The 27141-nt window shown below is 33.2% G+C and overlaps 4 protein-coding genes across 5 annotated transcripts; 3 read left to right on the top strand and 1 right to left on the bottom strand.

Moving 5' to 3' along the window:
- The first annotated feature begins 3016 nt into the window (after window positions 1-3016).
- Window positions 3017-5335, top strand: LOC110602324 (3-hydroxy-3-methylglutaryl-coenzyme A reductase 1). The gene is made up of 3 exons (XM_021739813.2): window positions 3017-4346; window positions 4477-4823; window positions 4943-5335. The coding sequence occupies exons 1-3, from the start codon at window positions 3119-3121 to the stop codon at window positions 5189-5191; spliced, it is 1824 nt and encodes a 607-aa protein (XP_021595505.1). The 5' UTR covers window positions 3017-3118; the 3' UTR covers window positions 5192-5335.
- A 5698-nt stretch (window positions 5336-11033) lies between these two features.
- On the top strand, window positions 11034-15024 carry LOC110602563 (cellulose synthase-like protein D4). Its single transcript, XM_021740112.2, has 6 exons — window positions 11034-11658; window positions 11736-12104; window positions 12185-12989; window positions 13072-13476; window positions 13565-13908; window positions 13988-15024. Exons 1-6 carry the CDS (start codon window positions 11207-11209, stop codon window positions 14955-14957), a joined length of 3345 nt encoding a protein of 1114 aa, XP_021595804.1. The 5' UTR covers window positions 11034-11206; the 3' UTR covers window positions 14958-15024.
- Window positions 15025-16579: 1555 nt separating this feature from the next.
- LOC110601764 (protein FAR1-RELATED SEQUENCE 5) lies at window positions 16580-21338 on the top strand. 2 transcript variants are annotated; one of them, XM_021739052.2, is made up of 3 exons: window positions 16580-19109; window positions 19950-20053; window positions 20970-21338. In XM_021739052.2, the coding sequence occupies exons 1-3, from the start codon at window positions 16923-16925 to the stop codon at window positions 21064-21066; spliced, it is 2388 nt and encodes a 795-aa protein (XP_021594744.1). In that variant the 5' UTR covers window positions 16580-16922; the 3' UTR covers window positions 21067-21338. The 2 variants fall into 2 exon arrangements, with proteins under 2 accessions (XP_021594744.1, XP_021594745.1); XM_021739053.2 differs by lacking the exon at window positions 19950-20053 and having other exon boundaries at window positions 16581-19109.
- Window positions 21339-21652: 314 nt separating this feature from the next.
- LOC110601908 (protein FAR1-RELATED SEQUENCE 9) lies at window positions 21653-25805 on the bottom strand. Its single transcript, XM_021739303.2, has 3 exons — window positions 25495-25805; window positions 23711-25196; window positions 21653-22402 (listed from the first exon to the last, which is right to left on the bottom strand). The coding sequence occupies exons 2-3, from the start codon at window positions 25190-25192 to the stop codon at window positions 22235-22237; spliced, it is 1650 nt and encodes a 549-aa protein (XP_021594995.1). The 5' UTR covers window positions 25193-25196; window positions 25495-25805; the 3' UTR covers window positions 21653-22234.
- Between the last annotated feature and the right edge of the window lie 1336 nt (window positions 25806-27141).

The following is a 27141-nucleotide window of genomic DNA, read 5'->3' on the forward strand; positions in this document are numbered from 1 at the left end:
ATATCAAATAACAATAAATAAGAAATAAATTATATTTTAATATAATTAATAAATCAATTTTTATATTTTTAAAATAAAAATTTTAAAATCTTATATAATTTATCTATCTAAATTAAAAGTAATTTTATTTATAATTTCGTTAGTTAACCGATGGAATGGAAAATAAATATTTGAAATATTTAAAATATTTTTATGAAACATCTTAATTTTTTTTAATATAGATGAAAAATTTTATATTGCGTAAAATACATTTTAGTCTTAAAGTTTTAATATAATTGGCGAATTAATTTTTATATTATTAATACTGAATCTTAAAATTTCTTTATATTTAATCCGTCTAAAATTATAATTTTTTATTCATTATAAATATTAGTTTAAAATTTGATTAATTTTTAAAAATATAATTTCTTTCTAAAATATTTTTTATAAAAATTTATAATCTATTTAAAAATTAATTAATATCACTTAAAAATAATTAAAATTATAAATATTTTTTAAAAATCTTAAAGCTATAAAATATTGAAATATTTTAATAAATAAAAATTGAAAAATAAAAAATATTAAAAATTAGTTGAATAAAATATTATAAATAAAATTAATGAAAATTTAAGTGTTTTTTTAAATAAAAAATCAAAGATCAAAATATTTAAATCATAATAGACGAATATAGGCTGATTATAAAAAAAATTTAAATATACAATTTAAAAATTATAGAGGTTGATTCATTAATTATACGAAAATTTAATGATTTAAGTGTAATTTATTTAATTAAAAAAATAATAATAATATTTTAACGATAAAAATAAATGAAAGACTTTTAATTTGGATGGAGAGGCATTTAAGAGAATTAATTCGTTAATTATATTAAAATATAAAATTTAAAATAAAATTTATCATAAATTAAAAATTTTACTCTAAATCAATACAAATAAAATTTAACTATAATTTAAATTAAAATACTTATAAAAAATATTAATTAAATGGATCAGACAACCCAAACTATTATTTTATTAGTTAGAGAGTTTGGGATAACTAAAAAAAGCCATATTGAAAGTCATGGCAATTGTAATGTTTTAAAATTAATACTCATCAAAATCTAATTTATTAGGATTGGAGTGAATTCGAGATCATCACAAAATCTCTTCATATTTAATGACTTTTTATTTTACATGAATTAAGAAAATACATTAATGTAATTAAAATATAAAATTTTATTTATTTTTCATGAGCTAAACAAACATTCCTTCTTAAAAAAATATCTCTCCTCATGACATATTTAGTCTTTTAGTTATTTAATAATTAAAATTTAAAATTCATTTTTTCAGAATATTTATAAAAAAAACTGTAGTTTTAAAGGGTATTTTATTAATATTATTAAACTCAAGTTAATTAATTGCAAGACAGATTTCATTTCTAATTTCTTTTTTATGATTTTTTTTAAATTTAAGAGAAAATTAATATTTAGTTAAATTCACTATTTAATCTATCGATTTTAAAAAATACATTAAAATATTTTTTACGCTTTTAAATATCCGTCTGTTAATTTTACCGTTAAATATTTTACTATTTTTTTTTTTAATTTTAAAAAATTTATTAATTGATTTTTTAAATTTTTAAAAAATTTACTAATTAGTTTTTCTATATCAGTGATATTTTAATTTTTTTTTAATACTTAACGACTAAAACTAATTGAAGAACTAATTAACAGGTTTTTTAAAATATCATAAATGTTTTTATGTATTTTGTCAAAATTGAGGGATCAATTAGTAAATTTCTTTATACTATAAGGACTAAATAGTAAGTTTCTCTAAATTTAATTCATTTAACCTATAGCTATATGGAAAAAAAAAATAAAAAGTTAATTAACAGATTATACCTAATTAGTTTATCATATAATCATAAGACTTTTTTTTTAAAATAAGACACATTAGAAAGTTAATAAATTAAATTTTTTTAAAAAAATTATAATTTATTAATTTACTATTTATACCTTTCTATTTTATTTAATATTCTATTAATTTAATTAAATTAGTAAATGGTATATTGCCTTTTTCTCATATACCTTTCTTTTATATTACTATATTTTACTTTTTAATACATATTAAACAGAAATACATTAAAAATAATAAATAAATTATTATCTGAAAAAAAAAGTTTATAATTGGAAATAATTTAAAAAAAAAAATTAGTGGTCTATGTAATTTGAAATAAGAAAAGATATTATTGTGGACGAGTTTTTTTTTCTAATATTTTAAATTTATTATCTGTTTTCCTATTTATATCCACCAACTTTGCTTCCCCTATTTAATATCTACCAACTTTTTTGGTATGTTATTTTTTTTTTCTCGTTAATATTTATTATCTACTTCTCTATATCGAGAAGACATGAAAAAAAATATATTAATGAATTAATAAATTTCTATGAACATTAATTAATTAATTAAGATAATAATTTTTTATTCTATATATTAATTTTTGTGGTTGTCCATATTGATTATCAAGGCAAAAAATAGCAGCTTCAGCTAAAAGACAAACACATAACATGATGCTGCCCATTTAGTGTTCAGTATATTTCTTTTTCCTATTTATTAACCAAAAAAAAAAAAACTCAATTTCGTCCTTATCCTCTATTTCGATTTTTTATAATTTTTTACATTTTTAATAATATTATATGTTTCAAATTTTAATCAATTTTAGATTATTTTTACCAATAATAACAATCATGTAATTACATATTCAAAAACTTACCATATATTTATTTTTTTAGTTATATTAAAATTATTATTTTTTATATTATAATAATATATAAATTGATTATTATAATTTTATTTTATTTTTAAATTTTTTAAAATAAATTATTGAAAATTAATAAAAAATTTATTTTTTTAATATGTGTAAAAATTATGGGATTGAAGAATTATAGTATGTTTTTAGAGTTGACTCATATTATATTTAAATATTGTCTGATTTTTATTGGCTTTGAACAATCCTACGTTGCGCCAAATAATTTCTAGTCTTCCTCAACAACCTCTCCATCTCTTTATATATTTCCTCCAATTTCCAAACAAACACAACTCAATTCTCTATCCTCCTTTCATCCTCCGCCCGCCACTCCAAGATGGATGTTCGCCGGCGACCTACATCCGGGAAACCCATCCACCCCATGAAGCTTAAGCCTGTGGAGGATGAGAGTACCCAGAAGCTTTCTGATGCATTGCATCTCCCTCTGTACCTAATCAATTCTCTCTGCTTCACCGTTTTCTTCTATGTTGTTTATTTTCTGCTCGCCCGCTGGCGTGAGAAAATTCGCACCTCTACCCCTCTACATGTCGTCACTCTCTCCGAAATTGCTGCCGTCGTTGGTTTGGTTGCTTCCTTCATTTACCTGCTTTGCTTCTTTGGTATTGACTTTGTCCAGTCCCTGATCTTACGGCCTCCTACTGATATGTGGGCTGTGGATGATGATGCTGATGAGGAGCCTGAGGAACAGATTCTACTCAGGGAAGATACCCGAAAGCTGCCATGTGGGCAAGCTCTCGATTGCTCTCTTTCTGCATCACCACTATCAGGGCCAATTGTTTCTTCTCCAAAAGCAATGGACCCTATCGTGCTTCCTTCTCCGAAGCCGAAAGTGGTCGATGAAATCCCATTTCCGACTACCAATATCACTACTACTTTGGGCGATGAAGATGAGGAGATCATCAAATCTGTTGTGACGGGAACTATCCCTTCTTATTCTCTGGAGTCTAAATTGGGGGATTGCAAGCGTGCTGCTGCAATCAGGCGCGAGGCCTTGCAGAGGATAACTGGTAAGTCGCTCTCTGGCTTACCACTAGAAGGCTTTGATTACGAGTCAATCTTGGGACAGTGCTGCGAGATGCCAGTTGGGTATGTCCAAATTCCCGTAGGTATCTTTGGACCTTTGTTGCTAGACGGCCAGGAATACTCGGTTCCCATGGCTACCACTGAAGGGTGCTTGGTAGCCAGTGCCAATAGGGGTTGCAAGGCCATTCACTTATCTGGGGGAGCCACAAGTGTCCTATTGAGAGATGGGATGACCAGAGCACCTGTCGTTAGGTTTGCGACTGTAAAAAGGGCGGCCCAGTTGAAGTTGTACTTGGAGGATCCTGCCAATTTCGAGATTCTGTCCACTTTGTTTAACATATCCAGCAGATTTGGCAGGCTTCAAAGCATCAAGTGTGCTATTGCCGGAAAGAATCTATACATGAGATTCTGTTGCAGCACTGGTGATGCTATGGGAATGAACATGGTCTCTAAAGGTGTCCAGAATGTATTGGATTTCCTCCAGAACGATTTCCCTGACATGGATGTCATTGGCCTTTCTGGTAAATTCTTCTTACCCTTTTGCTTTTTTATTTTTTTATTTTTTTATTTTATTTTTTTTAATTGTACTCATTCGAGTTTGATTCAGAATCACCGGGAATAAATTGGTATTAACTCACTTACAAACAACAGGTAACTTCTGCTCGGATAAGAAGCCTGCAGCTGTCAACTGGATTGAAGGAAGAGGCAAGTCAGTGGTGTGCGAGGCAATAATCAAGGGAGATGTGGTTACGAAGGTGTTGAAGACAAATGTAGAAGCCTTGGTGGAGCTTAATATGTTAAAGAACCTAACTGGTTCAGCTATGGCTGGAGCTCTCGGTGGGTTCAATGCTCATGCTAGTAACATATTGACTGCAATCTACATAGCTACCGGCCAAGATCCTGCACAGAACGTGGAAAGTTCTAACTGTATCACCATGATGGAAGCTGTTAATGGTGGACAGGATCTTCACGTCTCTGTCACTATGCCTTCTATTGAGGTAATTAATTCATTCTTGCAGATTTTCGCATTGAAAAGAAGAAATTCTGTAATTTGAAATGATGGGCTTAAAGCAATTTGCCCAGAATAATATATCTAATGAGGGTTTAATATTTGAAGGTTGGTACTGTTGGAGGAGGTACACAGCTTGCATCGCAGTCAGCATGCTTGAACCTGCTTGGGGTGAAGGGAGCAAGCAAAGAGAACCCAGGAACCAACTCAAGACTTTTAGCCTCCATAGTTGCTGGCTCTGTTCTTGCTGGAGAGCTATCTCTCATGTCTGCAATTGCTGCTGGACAACTAGTGAAGAGCCACATGAAATACAACAGAGCCAACAAAGAGGCTGCTGGTTCCAAGCCTTCTTCCTAAGAAAATCAAAATTTCTAATTACTGATCTTCTGTGTACTCTTTTCTCGAGTCAATTGTCATTTTTAAGTTTTTTTTAAAAATATTATCTGTAAGAAATATTCTACAAATTGTAGACAATTAATCATACAATTTTATGCCCAAAAATTATTATTATTTTTTAAATGAAATACTAATACTTTCATTAAACAGAAACATCAGAAATAAGTATATCCCTTATGAATGAAGGAGGAGATAGTCCTCATTCATTCGAGCATACTACACTGATTCGCTTATCACTTAATAAAACTAATAGAAACATTTCTCATAAGAGCTTTACCATCATCAACTAACATTCTAAAACAAGAACAGTCAAACAAAGTTGAACATATAGATTGAACAACAAAAATAGAGTCAGACTCCATGACAACATTAGTAAAAGAGTGATTCTTCAACCAAATAAGAGCCTCTCTCTGCCACACACACCAAGAAACAAACCTTGATGATCTCGGGCTAACCATCCCAAATCAATTCCACGCCTATTAATATCAACCGTAGTATTTGTATTACATTTAAAGCTCAAAACATCCACCTGACTACATGTGGATCATGCGAACTTTGTACCGATATCTCAGAACAGTGACGAGCTTGCAGCCGTGCTTGTAGGGCTGAAAGCACTAACGAAACAATTTGCGTTGAAGTGGAAGGAGCATTGTCCCATACAACCTTGTTACGATTCGTCCATATACCCCATATCAACATAAAAACCTTGCAAACTGTATCCACCTCAAAACTGTGATATAAGAGAATTAATCCACACAATGAAAGATGCAATATCATCCCAATCTCAAAATCCAGCTTCAACTCATACACGCCTAGGCCTAGCTATTGGACAATGGAAGAAAACATGCTCCACAGTCTCTTCAGAACTATTGCACATTGCCCAAACATTATTACTATTATATTTTTGTGGCCGTTGAGAAGTGGGATTTCAAAGTTAACAATACTCCATTTTACAGGCGAAGCCTGAGGGATTTAATGCAAGTAGTTGACTAGCGAATTGGTGGAGTAATGGGGTGAATTTTGAATTTATGAAGTGCGGAAAGGAAAACGTGTGTGGCAATTTGCCAATTTTCTGTTCGTGAAAATGTCGGTGTGAGTGTCGTGCTGCTTTGGTTGACTGATTTGATTCCATTTATGTTGTCAACTAAATATTGTTGGTGATAGCAACACCCAACCATTTTCTTTTACATCCATTAGCAAGTTAAATTACTTTTTCATTTTGAATTATATTAAAATTAATATTTATACTTTTTTAAAAAATTAATAATGAAATTTCTATATTTTGATTTTATTATTTTAAAGATTATTTTTATTTAATTCATTATTTTTTTTGTGTTAATTATCTTATCTCTTCTTTTAAGAATTTTATGAAAATTCAATACAATTTTATAAAAATTCAATTTAATTGAATTTAAAATTTTTTTTTATAAAATTTTTGTTTGCAATAAAGAAATTTAAAATTTTTTAATTTACTTGTATGTAAATAAAATTATAAATAATTTATTTTTTTAAAAAAAATTATTTATGCCAAACAAGACATATAAAAAATCAAAATGTAAAATCCGATTAAAGAAATAAAAAAATACTTAATCCAATTATCATATAGATTAAAGAATGTAATTACTATTGATTTTTTTTTTTTTTTAAATGGAATTGGAGATTTGATAAGTAGGATTTGAGATTTTTCAGATTTAAATTTGTAAATGTATAATTACTTTAATTAAAATTTAAGTTTATTTTAGTATTTTCTAATATATATTTATATTGATTCATTCTGAAATAAATAATATATTATTAAATTATTTGAAATAAAAAAATTATTTTTTAATAAATACTAACTAAAGACATGTTCAGAAGCTAATAACTATTATTTTATAAAAAGGAAACCACTGTATACTTGGCATGGGATTCTTTTTTTTTTTTTTTTTCCATTGAGATCTCACTGAAATTTGAAGTGTTCAATTATTATTTGCGCTTTGTTACTTAGCTTAAAACTTTTATTTTTCTTATGGATTGGGTGATTCTGATTGATAGTTTTGTTTTTATTTATTTTTAGTTGAGAGTCTTTATTCATTTTCTGAAAATGACAAATGTTGATTTTTGGATTTTATCACGTCCTTTTCTTTTTTATTTATTTCATTCTTATTTTATGAAAAAGTCTTCCTTTATGAGACATTGAAATAAATTCTCAATCAGAGAACAGGAAAAACTATCATAGCTGTGAGTTCTCTCTTGTCGTTCTCTTCTGCCTTATTGCGTTTAGTTTGGCGGAGGGTTGACATTAGTTGTTTACTGGCTTCTTGCTTGTGTTTAATGGGTTTATCTTTTCTACTAATCCCTGTGTTGAAGTATATGTTCTTCTTTTGGATTGTATTTCCATCTATTGAATTACAAGCTGCTTTTTGGGTGTTCTATTTTCTTCCTTTTCTTCTCCCCTGGTAGCAATGCCAATGCCATGCTGCTACATCTAGAGACAGTGGAAGTGTTAAACATCAATTGTTGTTTCACCGATGAGTTTGGGATTGGGCCATGGATTTGTGGGTTTGGTGTTCATGGACTCCGATTTGCAGTTTCTGAGCTTTTGACTTTGACTCTTGTGTTTTGATCTTGGTCACGGGAGTTTTAATGCAACTACTTTATTTGTAAAATAAAAAAAACAGTTTCACTATTTAATTTTTGAATATTTTTAATATTAACAAGTGAGATTTTATATTTTTATAAACTTATTTAAACATTCTTATCTTTTGTTTTTGTAAACAAAATATTTTTTTAATTTTTTTTTTAAAATAAATAAAAAAAATAAGAAAAAATTTTAAAATTTAATTTTGCTTTCAAATAAAACCTCTTATTTAGTCTTTAAATATTATTATGAAAAAATTATTTTTTAGTCCTTGAGATTTAACGTAATTAACACTTCTGTCCTTCTATTTTGGCGACCCAACACTTAAGTCCCTCACTTTTTCTTCCGTCCAAATTCATAGTCCTTCCGTTCATTTAAATCGTTTGGTCAAAGAGTCAAATGTGAGATGTGATAATTTTTTCAAAAAATACCCTTTTTTCAAAAAATACTCTTCTTTCAATGTGAAATTTCAGAAGAAGAAGAAGAAGATTTCAGAAGAAGATTTCAGAAGAAGATTTCAGAAGAAGATTTCAGAAGAAGATTTCAGAAGATTTCAGAAGATTTCAGAAGATTTAAGAAGAAGATTTAAGAAGAAGATTTCAGAAGAAGATTTCAGAAGATTTCAGAAGATTTAAGAAGAAGATTTCAGAAGAAGAAGAAGAAGAAGAAGAAGAAGAAGAAGAAGAAGAAGAAGAAGAAGAAGAAGAAGAAGAAGAAGAAGAAGAAGAAGAAGAAGAAGAAGAAGAAGAAGAAGATTTCAGAAGAAGAAGAAGATTTCAGAAGAAGAAGAAGATTTCAGAAGAAGAAGAAGAAGAAGAAGAAGAAGAAGAAGAAGAAGAAGAAGAAGAAGAAGAAGAAGAAGAAGAAGAAGAAGAAGATTTCAGAAGAAGAAGAAGATTTCAGAAGAAGAAGAAGATTTAAGAAGAAGAAGAAGATTTAAGAAGAAGAAGAAGATTTCAGAAGAAGAAGATTTCAGAAGAAGATTTCAGAAGAAGAAGAAGAAGAAGAAGAAGAAGAAGAAGAAGAAGATTTCAGAAGAAGAAGAAGATTTCAGAAGAAGATTTCAGAAGAAGAAGAAGATTTCAGAAGAAGAAGAAGATTTCAGAAGAAGAAGAAGAAGAAGAAGAAGAAGAAGAAGAAGAAGATTTAAGAAGAAGAAGAAGATTTAAGAAGAAGAAGAAGATTTAAGAAGAAGATTTCAGAAGAAGAAGATTTAAGAAGAAGAAGATTTAAGAAGAAGAAGAAGATTTCAGAAGAAGAAGAAGATTTCAGATTTCAGAAGAAGAAGATTTCAGAAGAAGAAGAAGAAGAAGAAGAAGATTTCAGAAGAAGAAGATTTCAGAAGAAGAAGAAGATTTCAGAAGAAGAAGATTTCAGAAGAAGAAGATTTCAGAAGAAGAAGAAGAAGAAGAAGAAGAAGAAGAAGAAGAAGAAGAAGATTTCAGAAGAAGATTTCAGAAGAAGAAGAAGAAGAAGAAGAAGAAGAAGAAGAAGAAGATTTCAGAAGAAGATTTCAGAAGAAGAAGAAGAAGAAGAAGAAGAAGAAGAAGAAGAAGAAGAAGAAGAAGAAGAGAGGGTTAATTTTGTCAATTCACGTGTCCCAAACGGCTATTTTGGATGGAATGACTACGAATTTGGACAGAAAAAAAAAGTGAGGGACTTAAGTGTTGGGTCGCCAAAATATAGGGACAGAAGTGTTAATTACGTTAAACCTCAAGGACTAAAAAGTAATTTTCTCAATTATTATTATTAACAAATCAGTCTTTATATATTTAAAAATATATTAAAACGTTCTTATCTTTTCTCATATCCATTAAAATCTCATTATTTTTTTTTATATTTATTAAAACGTGTTCATCATTTTTTTCGTCAACAAAATAATCCCTCAACCTCTTTCTCCTCCTTAAAAATAAATAATAAAAAAAAGATAATGATAATGAAGGAGGAAAAGAAGAAAAAAGAAGAAGAAAAAAATTGAAGAAGAAGGAGAAGAAGAAGACGATGATGATAATCCTCTTCCTCATAAATGAAGAATCGCTTTCTTCTTCAAGAAGAAGAATGAAATAATTTGGATTTTTACTATATTTTTAACGGTAAAAATAGACGGAATAATTATTTTGACGTTGAGAAAAAATAAAAATATTTTAATAGATTTCTGAAAATGTAGAGACTAATTTATTAATAATAATAATACTCAAAAATTAATTTTTTTAATAAGTTTTGCACTATACATATATAAATTAATTTTTATATATAATTTTAAAATAATTTAATGATTAATCAATAAATTTTAAAATTAATAAAATTTTCCATTAAATCAAGTATAATAACATAATAAATTAAATAAGGTTCTGAATTAAAATTATGTGTACATTTAAAAACATTTTTAATATATATTTTTTAAATTATAATTTTAACAGTATATATAAGTAAACAATTTGTAAAGAAATTATAAAATGGAAAAAATATTAATAATTGATTATAAATTAATTTTCTTTATTTTTGATTGACTAAAAAATAATATATATAAACTTTTCAATTTTATATTAGTTAATTAAATTGATTTTATATTCAAATTCAAATGGGTAAGAATTTCTTTTAAGACTCAAAATTATATTTAATTAGTTCTTCATCCTAGTTTGAAGTAAAATTCTAAAAACTAATTAAAATAAAAAAAAAATCAGTTTTTAAAAATTAAGCTAAAAATAACAATAGAAATAAAATATTTGAAGTCATGGTTTATAGTATATTTAGCAATGCTAAGCCGGTATTGATACATACTCATTTATCACTAATAACTTTTAATTACGGTAAATATTTACATATATATATATATAATTATTAATTATAATTAATATAAATTTTAATATTATTTTAATAATAATTATAAGTTGGATGAAGAACAAATTGAAGACATTGTACGAGGTAGACGATGAAGCAAAGACTAATTATATATGAACTAGATTTAAATATAGCAATAAATAGTTATACAGTTGGTTTGGATTCAATGGTGTTGGTTACAACATTTTCACATATCACAGCCACGAAACCAACTGGATTTTTCTCTTACATCTTAACCATAAATTATTAATCTCCTCGAAACCCGGAGGTACCATCCATATAATTTGGAATTGGTCTTTGTCTTCCTCTCTCTCCTTCTTTCTTTGCCGTGTTTTTCCCATCACACATTCTTTCTTTCTTTCTCTCCTTTAGGAAACATGTAGAGTCGTTTTATGAAAATTCTCATTCCATAATCTACATTTGCAAATACTTACATGAAGAACTAATCCATGCAAGAAATTAAAGAAATTTATATAGAAAACAAAAAAAGGGTATAATTAATATTTGGTAGAATAATGGCTTCCTTTACTTCCCAAACTTCTAAGAAAACCATGCGTACTCCTGCAGGCTCCCAGGGAAGAAGTTCTCCCAGTGGGCAAAGTGTGAAATTTGCAAGAAGAACTTCTAGTGGGCGCTATATTAGTCTTTCTAGAGAAGATCTTGATATGTCAGGAGAGATAGCTGGCGACTACATGAACTACACGGTACACATTCCTCCGACGCCAGATAATCAGCCAATGGATACGTCCGTGGCTGTGAAAGCTGAAGAGCAATATGTATCCAATTCTCTATTTACAGGTGGATTCAATAGTGTAACACGTGCCCATCTCATGGATAAAGTGATAGAATCTCAGGTTACACATCCTCAAATGGCTGGAGCTAAAGGCTCTTCATGTGCAATGCCTGCTTGTGATGGTAAGATCATGAAGGATGAGCGAGGAAATGATGTGATCCCTTGTGAATGCAGGTAAAAGTTTTTTAATCTGAAGTTCTTTGTCTTTTTTTCTTTTTTCCGGTTCTTCACGATGTGTGCTTTTCTTCTAGGTTCAAAATTTGCAGGGATTGTTATCTGGATGCCCAAAAGGAGACAGGTTTATGTCCAGGATGCAAGGAAAATTATAAAGTTGGAGATTATGACGATGACCTTCCTGATTTTTCTAGTGCACCGTTACATTTGCCTGCTCCTAGTAAAGGTGAAAACATGACAATGACGAAGAGGAACCAAACTGGAGACTTCGATCATAATAGGTGGCTATTTGAAACAAGAGGGACTTATGGCTATGGTAACGCCTTCTGGCCTCAAGATGGGGATGAAGGGGATGAAGGAGGTGGCATGGTAGAAAATTCCGATAAGCCTTGGAGACCCCTCAGTCGCAGAATACCAATGCCGGCAGCCATCATGAGTCCATATAGGTAAATACATGATATAATATATATATAACAAATTTGATTCTTTTCTACATAATGTTGAACGAAGATGCTACGCTGTGCAGATTGCTGATCGTAGTTCGATTTGTAGTTCTAGTGTTCTTCTTGCATTGGAGAGTTACCAATCCAAATGAAGATGCAAGATGGTTATGGATGATGTCAGTGGTGTGTGAAATATGGTTTGCTTTCTCTTGGATCTTGGATCAAATTCCAAAACTTACCCCTGTCAATCGTTCCACTGACCTGGATCTTCTTCGCGACAAGTTTGAACTACCATCACCCTCTAATCCCACCGGCCGGTCTGATCTCCCCGGAATAGACCTGTTTGTTTCAACTGCTGATCCTGAGAAAGAGCCACCCCTTGTAACTGCGAACACTATTCTTTCAATTCTAGCAGTTGATTACCCTGTAGAGAAGGTGTCTTGTTATATATCTGATGATGGAGGTGCTCTTCTTACTTTTGAAGCAATGGCCGAGGCTTGTAGCTTTGCTGATTTATGGGTTCCATTTTGCCGGAAACATGATATCGAACCAAGAAATCCTGATACTTACTTTAGCTTAAAAGTTGACCCAACCAAGAACAAGAGCAGGCTTGATTTTGTGAAAGACAGGAGACGGATAAAGAGGGAGTACGACGAATTCAAGGTAAGAATCAATGGTCTACCAGACTCCATTAGGAGGAGATCTGATGCTTTTAATGCAAGGGAGGAAATGAAAATGTTAAAGCACATGAGAGAAAGTGCAACTGAACCTTTAGAGCGTATAAAGATCCAAAAAGCCACTTGGATGGCAGACGGAACTCACTGGCCTGGAACCTGGGCTTCACCTGCTCCTGAACATTCTAAAGGTGACCATGCAGGAATTCTTCAGGTAGCCCTTCTCTTTCTTTTTATTTTACTTATAAATCTGGAGATGGATATAAATATGAACTCCTCATTAACTGCGGATGCAGGTGATGCTTAAGCCCCCAAGCCCTGACCCACTAACGGGGGGTGAAGATGACAAGATTCTAGATTGCGCAGATGTTGATATGCGTCTCCCTATGTTTGTCTATGTATCCCGTGAAAAAAGACCAGGCTATGATCATAACAAGAAAGCTGGTGCCATGAATGCCTTAGTACGAGCATCTGCAGTGCTGTCAAATGGTCCCTTCATTCTCAACCTGGATTGTGATCACTATATCAATAACTGCAAAGCCGTCAGAGAAGGAATGTGCTTCATGATGGATAGAGGTGGTGAAGACATCTGCTACATTCAATTCCCTCAGAGATTTGAAGGCATTGATCCTTCTGATCGATATGCAAATCATAATACTGTTTTCTTCGACGGGCAAATGCGTGCCCTTGATGGAGTGCAGGTAAATGATGGTAACCATTCACAATTTGATCTATTTTGTTTGACATTTCTAGGAAATGAGAATGATCTTTCTTACTTGATGAGCTCAGGGTCCAGTTTATGTGGGAACTGGTTGTATGTTCAGAAGGTTTGCATTGTATGGATTTGAACCTCCAAATCCTGATAAGTATGAACAGAAGAGCAACGATGGTTCTGAAACTCGTCCCTTAACAGCTACAGATTTTGACCCTGATCTTGATGTAAATCTACTGCCTAAGCGGTTTGGAAATTCCACGTTGTTGGCTGAATCTATACCTATCGCTGAATACCATGGCCGACCTCTTGCTGATCATCCTGCTATCAAGTATGGACGTCCACCTGGTGCTTTAAGGATGCCTCGCGAACCACTTGATGCCACTACTGTAGCTGAAGCTGTCTCAGTCATTTCTTGCTGGTACCCATTTATCGATTTCCTTTCAACTTCATAAAGAATGCAATAAGAATTGAAATATATATATATAATATTATTATAGGTATGAAGACAAGACTGAATGGGGTGATCGAGTGGGATGGATTTATGGTTCGGTTACAGAAGATGTGGTGACAGGTTACCGCATGCACAATCGTGGATGGCGCTCAGTCTACTGTGTGACCAAGCGAGATGCATTTCGTGGATCAGCTCCAATTAATCTCACTGATCGACTCCACCAAGTGCTCCGTTGGGCTACAGGTTCTGTTGAGATTTTTTTCTCCAGGAACAATGCCTTTCTTGCCTCTAGAAAGCTCAAAATACTTCAGCGCCTTGCCTATCTCAACGTCGGCATTTATCCATTCACTTCTACGTTCCTGATCGTCTATTGCTTCCTGCCTGCTCTCTCTCTTTTCTCAGGATTCTTCATTGTGCAATCACTTAGCATTGCATTTTTAGTTTACCTTTTAACAATAACTGTTTGTCTAATAAGTCTTGCCATCCTCGAGCTGAGATGGTCTGGTATAGGGTTGGAAGAGTGGTGGAGGAACGAACAATTCTGGCTCATCTCCGGCACAAGTGCTCACTTGGCAGCTGTTGTGCAGGGTCTTCTCAAGGTGATTGCAGGGATTGAAATCTCTTTCACATTAACTGCCAAGGCTGCAGGAGAAGACAATGACGATATTTATGCAGAACTGTATCTAGTAAAGTGGACTTCTCTAATGATTCCACCCATTGTCATTGCAATGACCAATATAATTGCCATCGGCTTTGCATTTATAAGGAATATTTACACCCCAACTCCAGAATGGAGCAAGTTCATCGGTGGAGCTTTCTTTAGCTTCTGGGTGTTGGCTCATCTGTATCCTTTTGCTAAAGGTTTGATGGGAAGGAGGGGGAAGACTCCCACGATTGTGTTTGTTTGGTCTGGACTCATTGCCATCACACTGTCTTTGCTTTGGATTGCCGTTAGCCCACCGAGGGTGGTCACTGCCACGACTGAAGCTGGTGGGGGAGGATTCCAGTTTCCATAAGCAGAAACTCTAATGCCTGGATATATGAAGTAAAAATTGGACATGCGTCTGAAAGAGTCCTAGTATATTCAACTGTACTATTGAAGAAATCAATGTGAGGTCTGAGAATCAGGCAAGTAAAAGAAATTTTTGTAATTTTTTTTTTCCTTTTAATTTAGCTTTCTACTACGTAATGTAAACTAGGAGAAAAGAGTCACAGGAAACAGCTGTTATATATTGAAAAATACTAGCACATCAATATTTGTAAACAGAAAAGTACCAGTGACTGTTGATTCAAAACTTATGCAAAGACAATGAAATGAGTATCATATCTTTTTCTGTCAATTACAACCACCCTGCATAAAGACTGTAAGCTATTTACTGTATGAAACTCCTACTTTGACCAATGACTAAGTGACTTGCTGGATCAAATAAAAAAAAAAATTCTTAGGTGATTTCACTATGAATCCAAGACACATAAAACACCCACTTGTCTTCATTAATGCCTGATTTTCAACCGAGAGAGATTCATTTAGTTTCTTATCTGCCATTAAACTTATCTTGATTAATACCTGAATTTTATTGGTACATGATATATTTATAAATGGCCTAATATCGAATGGAAGACTTCACGTTAAATTTGAGACAGACATTTGAAACAAGTCTAACTCATTCGAAAAGCTAATTCAAAGGATGTATACCTATAATCCATATAATGGTATATTATCATTTCCACAATCAGAACCGACATGGGATTCAATGATTATTGTAATTTATATATATAAATACATGATACAAAAATTTTAATTTCTAGTTTTAATTACTTTCAAAAATAAAATAAATGAATTTTAACTTTATAATACTAAAATTATTTTTAAGACTAAATTTTCAAAATTAATATATATATAATATTTATTTATCAATCAAATAAAGAACAATTATATAATTTTTTTTTCTTTTCGTCCCATCCCTTCTCTTTCTAATAATAGCCGCTATTTATGAAATATGAACATTTCTTGCTTTTTACTTTTTATATTACTTGCATAATTTTTGTTTCTTTAATTTCTTGAAGAATTTGGTGCTTCAGTTTGTTTAAAAATCATGTTATTTGAAAAAAAAAAAATCCTGCAACAATCTATGATTCTCGGTGAGTTTATTTGAAAAAAAAATCATTTAAAATATTAAAAAATGTAAAAAAAATTTATGAAACCTAATAAAAGTGCCAATGGATTGCAGTTACCGAAGTAGAAAAAATATTCACTTTTTATTTTATAAGAAAAAATTAAATAAATTTTATAAAATCATGTAAGGTTTTAATTTTTAAAAAATAAAAAAATAGAAATTTTTATTTTAAATAAAATAATTATAAAAATTTAATGAAATTAAATTATTGTAATATTTTTTATTTCAAACATAGAGTTAAAGAAATGGCCAAAGTAAATTCATTAATTGGTGAGATTTTTGTAATTTGGTCTAAATGATAATAAATTTTATATTCTTTGGCCATGGAAATAAAGAGAAAAAAAAAAATAAAAGGTCAAATCCCATGATAATAATAATCGAACGGCTGAAGAATGAAAGATACAAAAGTTAGAATAGGGAAGAGAATAGAAGAACATAGCCTATAAGTACGCCCAAAATCCGCCACGCTCGAACTCGATCGATCTCTTTGAAAAACTGAAATGAAAATTTTCTCTCTCCTCCACAGAATTCCATGGCTTCGTTAAACAATTCTCACAAAGGTGAAGACCTCTAGGGTTTCTCTGAATTCAGTTTCTCCCCATAAGCCCTAAACCAGTACACCCGCAAAGATTCCCCTTCTCTGTAATTCTTGCACTGTGGATTTTTGGCGGTTGGATTAATTAAAGGTTAGTTATTCCCTTCAGCTTATTTACTGTGGTTACTTATGAGATTATGCTGTTTTGCTCTAGAATTCGCATTGTAACGTAGATTTGGAGTTGAATTCATTGGATAGATAGGGTAGGAATGGAAAACGAAGTGCTTGAATTTGATATAGGCTTAGGAGGAGCAAGTGGAGGTGTTGATGATGATGCAGTGGACATTGAGCACCCTGTTGATGATGAAGACATGCCTGATACGCCTACCACTGTTTCTTTTACCGGCGCTGGTAGTGGTGAAATTTTCCTTCCTGAGGGTGACTTATTGGACCTTGAACCTTATGAAGGCATGGAATTTGAGTCTGAAGAGGCTGCAAAGGCCTTCTACAATTCATATGCTAGGCGTGTGGGTTTTAGTACCCGTGTCAGCTCATCCCGACGCTCTAGGCGTGATGGAGCTATTATACAAAGGCAGTTTGTGTGTGCCAAAGAAGGGTTTAGGAATTTGAATGAGAAGCGCACTAAAGATAGAGAGATTAAGCGCCCCCGCACCATTACTAGAGTTGGATGCAAAGCATCTTTGTCTGTGAAGATGCAGGATTCTGGGAAATGGGTTGTGTCTGGGTTTGTTAGAGAACACAACCATGAGTTGGTCCCGCCTGATCAGGTGCACTGCCTCCGTTCTCATAGACAAATATCTGGTCCTGCCAAAACCTTGATTGACACATTGCAGGCTGCTGGTATGGGCCCTCGTAGGATTATGTCTGCTTTGATAAAGGAGTATGGTGGAATTAGTAAAGTTGGATTTACAGAGGTTGATTGTCGGAATTACATGAGAAATAATCGCCAGAGGAGCTTAGAAGGAGATATCCAGCTCCTTTTGGACTATTTGAGGCAGATGCATAATGACAATCCCAATTTCTTCTATGCTGTGCAAGGGGATGAAGAACAGTATACTGGTAATGTATTCTGGGCTGATCCAAAAGCCAGGACAAACTATACTTATTTTGGTGACACTGTTACCTTTGACACAACCTACAGATCCAACAGGTATAGATTGCCTTTTGCTCCATTCACAGGGGTCAATCATCATGGACAGCCTGTTTTGTTTGGTTGTGCTTTCCTAATAAATGAAACTGAAGCCTCCTTTGTCTGGCTGTTCAATACATGGCTTATGGCAATGTCTGGCCGCCATCCAGTGTCAATTACCACTGATCATGATGCAGTGATAAGATCAGCCATCATGCAGGTTTTCCCAGACACTCGCCATCGATTTTGCAAATGGCATATCTTCAAGAAATGCCAGGAGAAGTTGTCACATGTGTTTCTAAAACACCCAAACTTTGAGGCTGAATTTCATAAATGTGTTAATTTGACAGAGTCAATTGAAGAATTTGAATCTTGCTGGTTGTCACTTCTTGATAGGTATGATCTCCAGGATCATGAATGGCTTCAAACAATATATTCTGCTCGCAGGCAGTGGGTCCCAGTATATTTGCGGGACACATTTTTTGCAGAGATGTCCATAACTCAGCGAAGTGATAGCATGAACTCATACTTTGATGGTTATGTCAATGCTTCAACCAATTTGAACCAGTTCTTTAAGCTGTATGAAAAATCTCTAGAGTCTCGAAATGAGAAAGAGGTGAAAGCAGATTATGATACAATGAATACTTCACCAGTTTTGAAGACCCCATCTCCCATGGAGAAACAAGCATCTGAGTTATACACTAGAAAATTATTTATGAGATTTCAAGAGGAGCTAGTTGGGACATTAACTTTCATGGCATCTAAAGCAGAAGATGATGGGGAAAACATTACATACCAAGTTGCAAAGTTTGGGGAAGATCATAAAGCGTATTATGTTAAATTCAATGTTTTGGAGATGAAGGCAACTTGTAGTTGCCAGATGTTTGAGTTCTCAGGTCTTCTTTGCAGACATGTTTTGGCAGTCTTTAGAGTGACAAATGTGCTTACTCTCCCATCTCATTATATTTTGAAAAGATGGACAAGGAACGCCAGGAGTAGTGTTATATTGGAAGAACGTTCTGCTGATGTATATACCAATTATCTGGAATCTCACACAGTTCGATATAATACCCTACGCCATGAGGCCTTCAAATTTGTAGATGAAGGTTGTAAGTCCCTAGACACTTACAATGCGGCAGTAACTGCTCTGCAAGAGGCTGCAAAAAGGGTCGCACTTGCAACAAAGAATGAGCGGAGAGGTTCTACGGTGAATGGTCGTGGTAGAGGGGAGTTGGCAAGTAATGGAAGTAGGGCGAATTACAGCAGTAGCAATCATCTAGGGAGCTCCATTCAACACTTATCAGAGGTTAAAACCTGATTTATTTATCTATTCATTACGATTCCTAGCTTCATTAATCTCCTTATGGTTATACTATGAGAATTAAGTTTCATTTATTACTGTCCTTTGCTTTAATGTGTATTCAGACCTGCAATTTAGATATACTTTCTCTTTGCTTGTCTGTTACTTGTTACTAAATAATTGTTCTTCTGTATAATTCCCTTGTTGTCTTGATGAGACAATAAAGCAAAGGACAGTACTTAGTAACTGGTGGTTGAGTTTGTTTTCAACTTCAAGAGTTTTTTCACTATTCTGAATTATTTTGATTGCTAAGACGTCGGTTATCCTCAGAATCATCTTATCAGACATTGGGTTTACACTTCCAAAATAATTAGGGAATATTTTTGCATGGAGTTCGATTCCCCCATTTTGAATCTTATCCTAAGGCAAAAGATGACATGGGGAGAAGTAGTGAACTGGTGGAGGCTCTAGATTTTTCTGAAGATGTAGCTGAAAGCTAGGTTGAATTGGGTGGTGGTGGTTGGGGGTGGGGGGAATCCATTGAGCCATGCCAGCACTGCTGGTTTGAGATTAAGGCTTAGTTGAGTTCAGATATCCCAACATCTTTCAATGTTCCCTTTTAAGGAATTTTCAGTTTTCATTGGATATTTTTCATTTTCCCATGTTTGCTTTTCTCAATTTGTAGTATTCATTATTAATCTTTTTTTCCATCCTAGTAATTTCTAGCTTGTTCCTATTTCCTCTATAAGACTGGTTTATTGGCAGTGCCATAGCTACGCTACTTAAGTGCAAAATACATACCTGTATAATAATACTTGTTCTTTAATAAACTTGCTGCCTACCCAGTGTGCTACAGAGAGATTTCATAAATACTCCAAGTGCTTGGCGTTCACATCGGAGACCAATTCTGATGCGAGTGTTTTCTTGTTTCATAGTCAGCAGAGTTGTTGGTGAGTTGGTAATTTTTTCTTTTCCTTTTTTTTTTTTTTTGTGGTGGGGTGGGTGGGTGGGTTGGGCCAGGAGGGAGGGTGGTTTCTTAGGTGGATAGTTGATCACTGGAAATGTATTTGAAACAGCAATCGTTCAAAATCGAGAACTTATGTTTGACAGGCAGGTATTTAGCCCATTAATTATCAACTCAACAGTGAATTAGTTATGACAAAATTAAGAATTCATAAGTTGGTTCTAGGGTCTGTTCAGCTGGTTTAAGATGCTGCTGTTGAGGAAAAAATTCTTAAATATATTAGTTAGGTAGTATTAAAAATTAAATTTGATATGTTTTAGTCATGAGAGCACTAGAATAACAATACAACTTTAGCATCTAAAATGACTTTTTGTTTCTATAAGGGGCTTTTTTGGACTCTCAAACTAAAGTGAGTTACAATTAATATTATAGAAGTCAAGGAAGAACCAAGTTTTCTTGTCTGTAATGTGTTCAGTTTCCAAAATCTTCCGTTAACTTGTCAAATATATATGGTTTGCTACTCTGATAATCTCCAAGCTACCCTTTATTTAATTCCCCTGGAGCAGCAAAGAGTTGATACTTCTGAACTTTCAGAATTGATGTTTGGTTGGTTTTCTGCTTGGCTTTTCTCCCAGCAGAAATTTATTCTAGACTGCTACTGCTCTTTTGATAGTGATGACAATGTTTCGTCAGATTTCTGTTCTTTCATATATTGGGTATATGTATTATTTCGTTGCGAACTGGTGTGATTTCCCTTTTTATCCCAAAAAAAAAGAGGTTTAATAGATGTTAGTCACTGCATTTGTATGTCCCTAACGTCTATTTTTACAATGTGGCGTATGATTACTTGTATCTGAAGCTGAGGCATATTTAACTTTGTGTTTTCATTTATAACGTTGCAGGATGATATGGACAAGAAGGTCCAAGAACTTGCCAATGAACTGGAGTATGCAAATCGAAAGTGTGAAGTTTACCGAGCTAACCTACTTTCAGTCTTGAAAGACATTGAGGACCATAAACTACAGTTGTCAATTAAAGTGCAAAACATAAAGATTAGCATGAAAGACAGTATCTGAAGTGCAATGTGGTTTCTTTTGTAATTCCCCTCCTTCTATATCCCAAGTTAATTTTCAAATCAATGTGCTTAACCATTCTCTAAACTTATTGACTTTTTGGTTAGCTCAGATTTTGTGAAATATTTCAATGGACCTCTTGTACAGTGTACTTTCCATCTTTAAATGAATATTTTGAAATGGATAACCTTCTGTCTAGAACCCGTCTGTAAAATTTTTTCTTCAAACTTCTTAATGCATTGCAGGACGCATTTCCTCTCGTACTACCACACCTCGACATCTTTATGTTGATTTCTCATAACGGTTGGACGGGTTGATTATAGCCTCAAAAATTAATTACGGTTAGGTATTTGAAGAAATTTTCAATATTCTGCAAGTACTTGGGCATGATAAAGCTGGTATCTGATTCTGGGGTTGGTGGGTGGAAGTCTGGTACCAGCAGCAGTTGATTATGCTTGGTGTCAAATGAGAAAATGATGCAATAGCCATACAGGCCCTAAACAGAAACCGAGGGCACAAAATAGTATTTTGAATAAATAAAACTAAAATAATTACATAGTATGAAGAGATTGGATTATGAGTGGCTCTTACAGATCAGATCCCTCCTTAACGATGAGCTTACGGGACAGGAACGATAAAGCACAAGCCCATGATTTAAGAAGTAAATGAAAACTTGCGGGACACAGCCTCCGGTGATAGGTAGTTAGAACTCTCAAAACTAGAAACCAGAAATCATTGATCATTTTTTTTGAAAATGTAAACATGTTTCCGACACAAAAAGGATATAATTCCACCGGATTATAACCCAGCTTCCTACGTTTGCACTGTTATCATTTGATTTACCACTGCAAGACAAGGTAAATCATAGTCACCCAAAAGCTCCATCCCTATCCCCCTCCTTGTGTCATCCAACAAACTCACACCACATTCTGAAAATATGATACAGTTTAAACTACAGCATGTCTCCTCGACATCCTAAACTTTCGTTCATGCATGGCAGGGCACTTCCACTGTGGTCACAGTAATATTCTCAAGATTTGCTATCCCCCTGAACAAGCTAGCGAATCACATAATTTATCCCTATAAACAAATATTCATTCTTTCAGACTAAGCCTTGCATTTTGAACTTTCACTGATAGCTTCAACTTCTGTTCTTCCATATCTCTCAAAACTGCTAGCAAGTTTGCCCTATATACTTCACACCGTTGATTCGTACTCTCCAACTCAGCAGTCAACTCACGAATCTTCTTCTCCTTTTCCTCCTGATATAAGAGCAAGAATGATAAATTAAAATAGAAATAAGATAGAATCTTCCATTCAAAACTAAAGACATGACAGAAAAGTATCCCCCATGACAGCAATGGCTTTGTTTCAACATCATTGCTGCATTTTAAAGGAGATACTTTTTCTGGTACTTCCAAAAAAAGCCTGAATTACCTTATTCATGGTTTTTAATCAGAAGGGTTGCATTGCCACAGAGCAAAGAAATATTTTAGACCAAAAGTTGCCAAGTACAGTGAAACCATGGTAATAGTTTCTAAAGGCGCAAGGCTTAGGGGCAAAGCATTAAGAGGTCTCGGGGCCTAGGTGTGCAATCCTGACTGAGGTGAGACTCAAAAAAAATAAATAAATAAATTGAAATCAATTAATCATAGATATTTCAAAAGAGGACAAATTCAAATAAACTGGAAACAAAAGAGCCTAATAATTAGTAAAGATGAGAGAGGTAGTGAAAGAAGATTCAAAACAAGTTATGAGAAGAAGGATTAAAGGAACATGATTATTAAAAGGGTGACTCAGTGCATGAAACATCCCACACTTGTGGGCTTTATGAAGGATTGATCTATGCAGCTTTACCCCCTACTTTGCAGAGGTTGTTTCTATAAATGAGCATGCGTATTTTAAAATGAAAATATGGACAGTCTGAGATCTTGAGTGTGGTGGTTTGATGAGATTCCAACAACTTTTTATCACCAGCAAGCCGGCAACCCTAATTTTTGACAACTTCTTAGTGTGTCAATACCAGATTGTAGTAGAATAGCAGATTCAGAGAATAGTGATAATGTCTTTTGCTAATGGAAGTGCTTGCCGAAGGTGGAAATAAATAAGATGTGCCTTTGTGGAACCTTGCGCCTGGAACAAGGTGCACATATAGGTGCATAAGGGAACAGCAGCCTTAGCACTGACCATGGTATGAATTGACATGGTTTGATTTGTTTGATAATTTTGTGCATCCTTAGCTGCAATACAGTACTTAAAAATATAGAACCAGCATCCGCTTTTTACAATGCGGAAAAATAATTTTCTAAGTTACACTACAGGAAAGTCAATATAAACCAGTAAGCTACATTCAGGGGGAAAAGCATTATCACTTGGAAAATACTAGATCTAGCACACTTCCAAATTTCAATGGATAGAATTGCTGCCTTATCTAAATTTTCAGAGAATGAAATAGACTTTTACGAATTATTAATTTATTTAGTAGTATAACTTGCACCAAAAGTTTGAGAAATAAGTGAAACACTATAACCAAGTGAGAACCACCAAGACAGAATGCAGGAGAAACTGACCGCAGATTGATATGTTGCTGGTCTATTTTCATCAACTACATGCAGCACTTGACTGTTTCCATTGGTCAGAGCTCCACCCTCTATGTCAGCAGCACTTCTATTCTTTGCAGCAGCAACCTTCTTAGCAGCCTCTTGTAGAGCATCCATTGCCACATTATATATATGAATAGATTTTGCCCCTTCTTCAACATATTTGATTGCTTCCTGTCGCAAATTGTTATACCTAACATTTAAAGATTCTCGAGAATTGTTTGGCAAATCAGAAGCACGTTCTTCCAACAAAGCTCCACTCTTGGCATTTCTTGTCCATCGCTTCAATACATATTGAGAAGGAAGTGTAAGAACATTTTTTGCTCTGAAAACTGCTAATATGTGGCGACAAATTATTCCTGTATGTTCAAACATTTGGCAGCTACAGCTAGCTTTCATCTCAAAAGAATTGAAACTAACAGTATGTGCCTTGTGTTCTTCCCCAAATTTGGCCACACGATATATGGTGATGGTTCCCAAGTCATCAATCTTGGTGGCAGGATTAGCAAGAGTCTCAACCAGTTCTTCCTGGAATTTCATGAAGATTTTTCTAGTATAGAGGTTGGCAGCTTGTTTTTCCATAGGAGAAGGTGTCTTGAGAACTGGCATGGTGTTAGTGGTTTCATAATCTGCCTTTAACTCCTTTTCATGCCAGCTTGCCACAGCTTTTTCATACTGTTTGATAAACATCTGAATGGTGGTTGATGCATTCACAAAACCTTCAAAGAATGAATTTAAATCTTGACCACCATCAGTCACAGAAACCTCCCCAAAAAAGGTATTTCGCATATAAACTGGGACCCACTGCTGCCTAACGTTGTACATAGACTGGAGCCATTCATTGTCCATGACATAGTATCTTTTAAGAAGTGATTCCCAAGATGATTCAAACTCATCAATTGTCTCAGTCTCATCGATGCACTTCTTAAATTCAATTTCAAATGTAGGATGTGATTGGTATATTTGAGCCATTTTCTCTTGGGTTTCTCTAAATATACCTTGCTTACTGTATCGATGGCGAGTTTCAGGAAGAACTTGTGCAACAGCCACCTGTATGAGCCGGTCAGGATCTGTGGTGATAGAGACTGGGTGTTGACCAGACACTGCATGAAGCCAAGTTTGAAATAGCCAAATAAAAGAGGACTCAGATTCATTGAGAAATAGAGCACAGCCAAACAATACGGGTTGGCCATGATGATTTACTCCAGTGAAAGCCGCAAATGGTACCCTATACCGGTTTGTCCGGTATGCAGTGTCAAATACAACAGTGTCTCCAAAGTAATTATAGTTCATCTTAGAGGTTGCATCCGCCCAGAATATATTTCCAGCAGAGTTATCAGTGTCACTCTGAATGGCATAAAAGAAAGCAGGATTCTCATCCTGCATTCTCTTCAAATAGTCCAGCAATTGCTGAACCCCGCCACCGAGGGCCCTTGGCCTGCCACCGCTCATCTAACTGTGAAGTAAACAGTAGCAAAGAACAAATGATAGATAAATTTTCATCTCAAGATATACAAAAATCATCACCCCAGAGAAGCCCTATGCTATAACATGTCATCTACGCTGTAAAAATCAAACCAAAAGGTGCAGTGTATACTTGAAAATTGAAAATTGAAAATTGAACACAGTCATTATCAAATTTCCCAATTAGAAATCTAACTTGAACTATAAGAAACTGAAAGTGATTATCAAATTCCACAATGAGAAATCAGAGCAGCTTATATTTATAGGAGAAGAAAAAAAAGCTATGGAACCTGTTACGGTAGTCGTGAGGTATTTATAGCGAGCGAGAGAGGTATTGCCTTTTAGCTCTTGATTCTTGTTGCAATGTTTGGTGACTCGACACTCATAATTAGTGGTGGTAGTTTCTGCTCTGTAGACCAGGAGGAGAGGAGGAGGAGGAGGAATATATGTGTGGCGTTTTGAAATCCACCGTGGAGTGTTGCCGAGGGCTGGACTCGGAAATAGGGCTGCGACTCTGAAATGGTGAGGCTTGAGAGGAGAGAGCAGGATGCTCGCTGTCGTTTTGATGATGTTTGAAGAACTGGAAGGAGATAAAGAAGAAAACGTTGTCGTTTGAGCTATGGGATGCATATTTATGTTCGGCTTCCACAAGATGGTCGGTTTATAATAATAAATCATAAAAGAAATGAAGTAAATTTCCACATATTTAATTTCATTTTTATAAAATAAAAAATTTAGAAATTAAACAGCACAATCTCACTTATTATATTTTAAAACATAAAAATTAAAATCTTAATAAAATTTCTATGATTTTAAACAAATCATAATCTTATTAAACGGGTCAAGAAACTGAGAAATTAGCTACTTGAATTTTTTAATTTTATCAATCTATTCAAAATCTTATGATTGAACTTTATTTTTATAATTTATATAAAATTGAATAAATTAATAATAGTGGATTTATATAATTATTAATTTAAAAAAATCAAAATAAATCATATAAATTTTCACTATTCAATTGTATATATAATTTACTTTTATTCTTTTACAGTTATATTGCAGTTGCAAGAGACTGTCAGGAAACTTCCTCCAGAGATGATTGCCATTAAGAAATAGAAGCTGCAGAGAAGAGCATCTTCCGGGGTCTACTAGCAAAATTTTGGGGTGAGGTTTTGCAACATGTTGGATCAACACAACCCTTAAACTGTTCGATGAAATGTCAAAACCTGATTGAGGGTTAACTACCTCCTGGTTTGAACCCACAAAATCATTGTTGCTCAGATCAAGGGCCTTCAGATTCTGCAAATGGAACTATTTGGGTGGAATATTTTCGCCAAGAAAATTCCCAGAACCTTGTAAAGAAAAGTGATAATGTAAAGAAAAGTGAAAAAGTATGGGAACCAGCATCTTGATTATACTGAGCAGAGAGCTAAAATTGGAATAACTTTTCCAAGAAAGCATCATTATCTCTTTTCATTTTCCCTTGAAACTGATTTTTAAGTAGTAAATTATTATCTTTTGAGCTGAAAAGGAAAATCAAAGATAACTTTCATTTATTTTATCTATTTTCTTAATATATAATTAGTATGCTAAGCTTTTACTAATATATTTTACTAACTTGTACGTTATTTATTATCGATCCTAATTCTTTTTTGAGTAATTTATAATATAACCCCTTTCGAGTTTGACAAATTAATAAGAAATAATTTAAAATCTTATAATAATTTAATTTTTTAAATTTTAACTTTTTGTAAAAATTTCATTCTTTATATTTAAATTACCTTCTTGATTTAATACGTCCAATATAATAACGATCCAATTTTGAATTCCATAATCTCAATCCTAAAAATATTTTTCTGATTTACATAGCTTCAATTCTACTCTAAATCATATAAAATTTAATTAAATTTTAAATAGAACTCATTTAATTAAATGAA

This window comes from Manihot esculenta, chromosome 15, assembly GCF_001659605.2.
Source record: "Manihot esculenta cultivar AM560-2 chromosome 15, M.esculenta_v8, whole genome shotgun sequence".
Taxonomy (NCBI): Eukaryota; Viridiplantae; Streptophyta; class Magnoliopsida; order Malpighiales; family Euphorbiaceae; genus Manihot; species Manihot esculenta.

What these genes read in the sequence shown, in the direction of transcription:
- LOC110602563 (XM_021740112.2), top strand. Translation starts at nt 11,207, where the DNA reads ATGGCTTCCTTTACTTCCCAAACTTCTAAGAAAACCATGCGTACTCCT. An exon ending in GCCATCATGAGTCCATATAG is followed by an intron (nt 12,105 to 12,184) that starts GTAAATACATGA and finishes TACGCTGTGCAG; the next exon opens with ATTGCTGATCGTAGTTCGAT. An exon ending in GTGCCCTTGATGGAGTGCAG is followed by an intron (nt 13,477 to 13,564) that starts GTAAATGATGGT and finishes TGATGAGCTCAG; the next exon opens with GGTCCAGTTTATGTGGGAAC.
- LOC110602324 (XM_021739813.2), top strand. Translation starts at nt 3,119, where the DNA reads ATGGATGTTCGCCGGCGACCTACATCCGGGAAACCCATCCACCCCATG. An exon ending in GGATGTCATTGGCCTTTCTG is followed by an intron (nt 4,347 to 4,476) that starts GTAAATTCTTCT and finishes TACAAACAACAG; the next exon opens with GTAACTTCTGCTCGGATAAG. An exon ending in TCACTATGCCTTCTATTGAG is followed by an intron (nt 4,824 to 4,942) that starts GTAATTAATTCA and finishes TAATATTTGAAG; the next exon opens with GTTGGTACTGTTGGAGGAGG.
- LOC110601908 (XM_021739303.2), bottom strand. Translation starts at nt 25,192, where the DNA reads ATGAGCGGTGGCAGGCCAAGGGCCCTCGGTGGCGGGGTTCAGCAATTG. An exon ending in CAGCAACATATCAATCTGCG is followed by an intron (nt 22,403 to 23,710) that starts GTCAGTTTCTCC and finishes CTCTTATATCAG; the next exon opens with GAGGAAAAGGAGAAGAAGAT.
- LOC110601764 (XM_021739052.2), top strand. Translation starts at nt 16,923, where the DNA reads ATGGAAAACGAAGTGCTTGAATTTGATATAGGCTTAGGAGGAGCAAGT. An exon ending in CCATTCAACACTTATCAGAG is followed by an intron (nt 19,110 to 19,949) that starts GTTAAAACCTGA and finishes CTGCCTACCCAG; the next exon opens with TGTGCTACAGAGAGATTTCA. An exon ending in CATAGTCAGCAGAGTTGTTG is followed by an intron (nt 20,054 to 20,969) that starts GTGAGTTGGTAA and finishes ATAACGTTGCAG; the next exon opens with GATGATATGGACAAGAAGGT.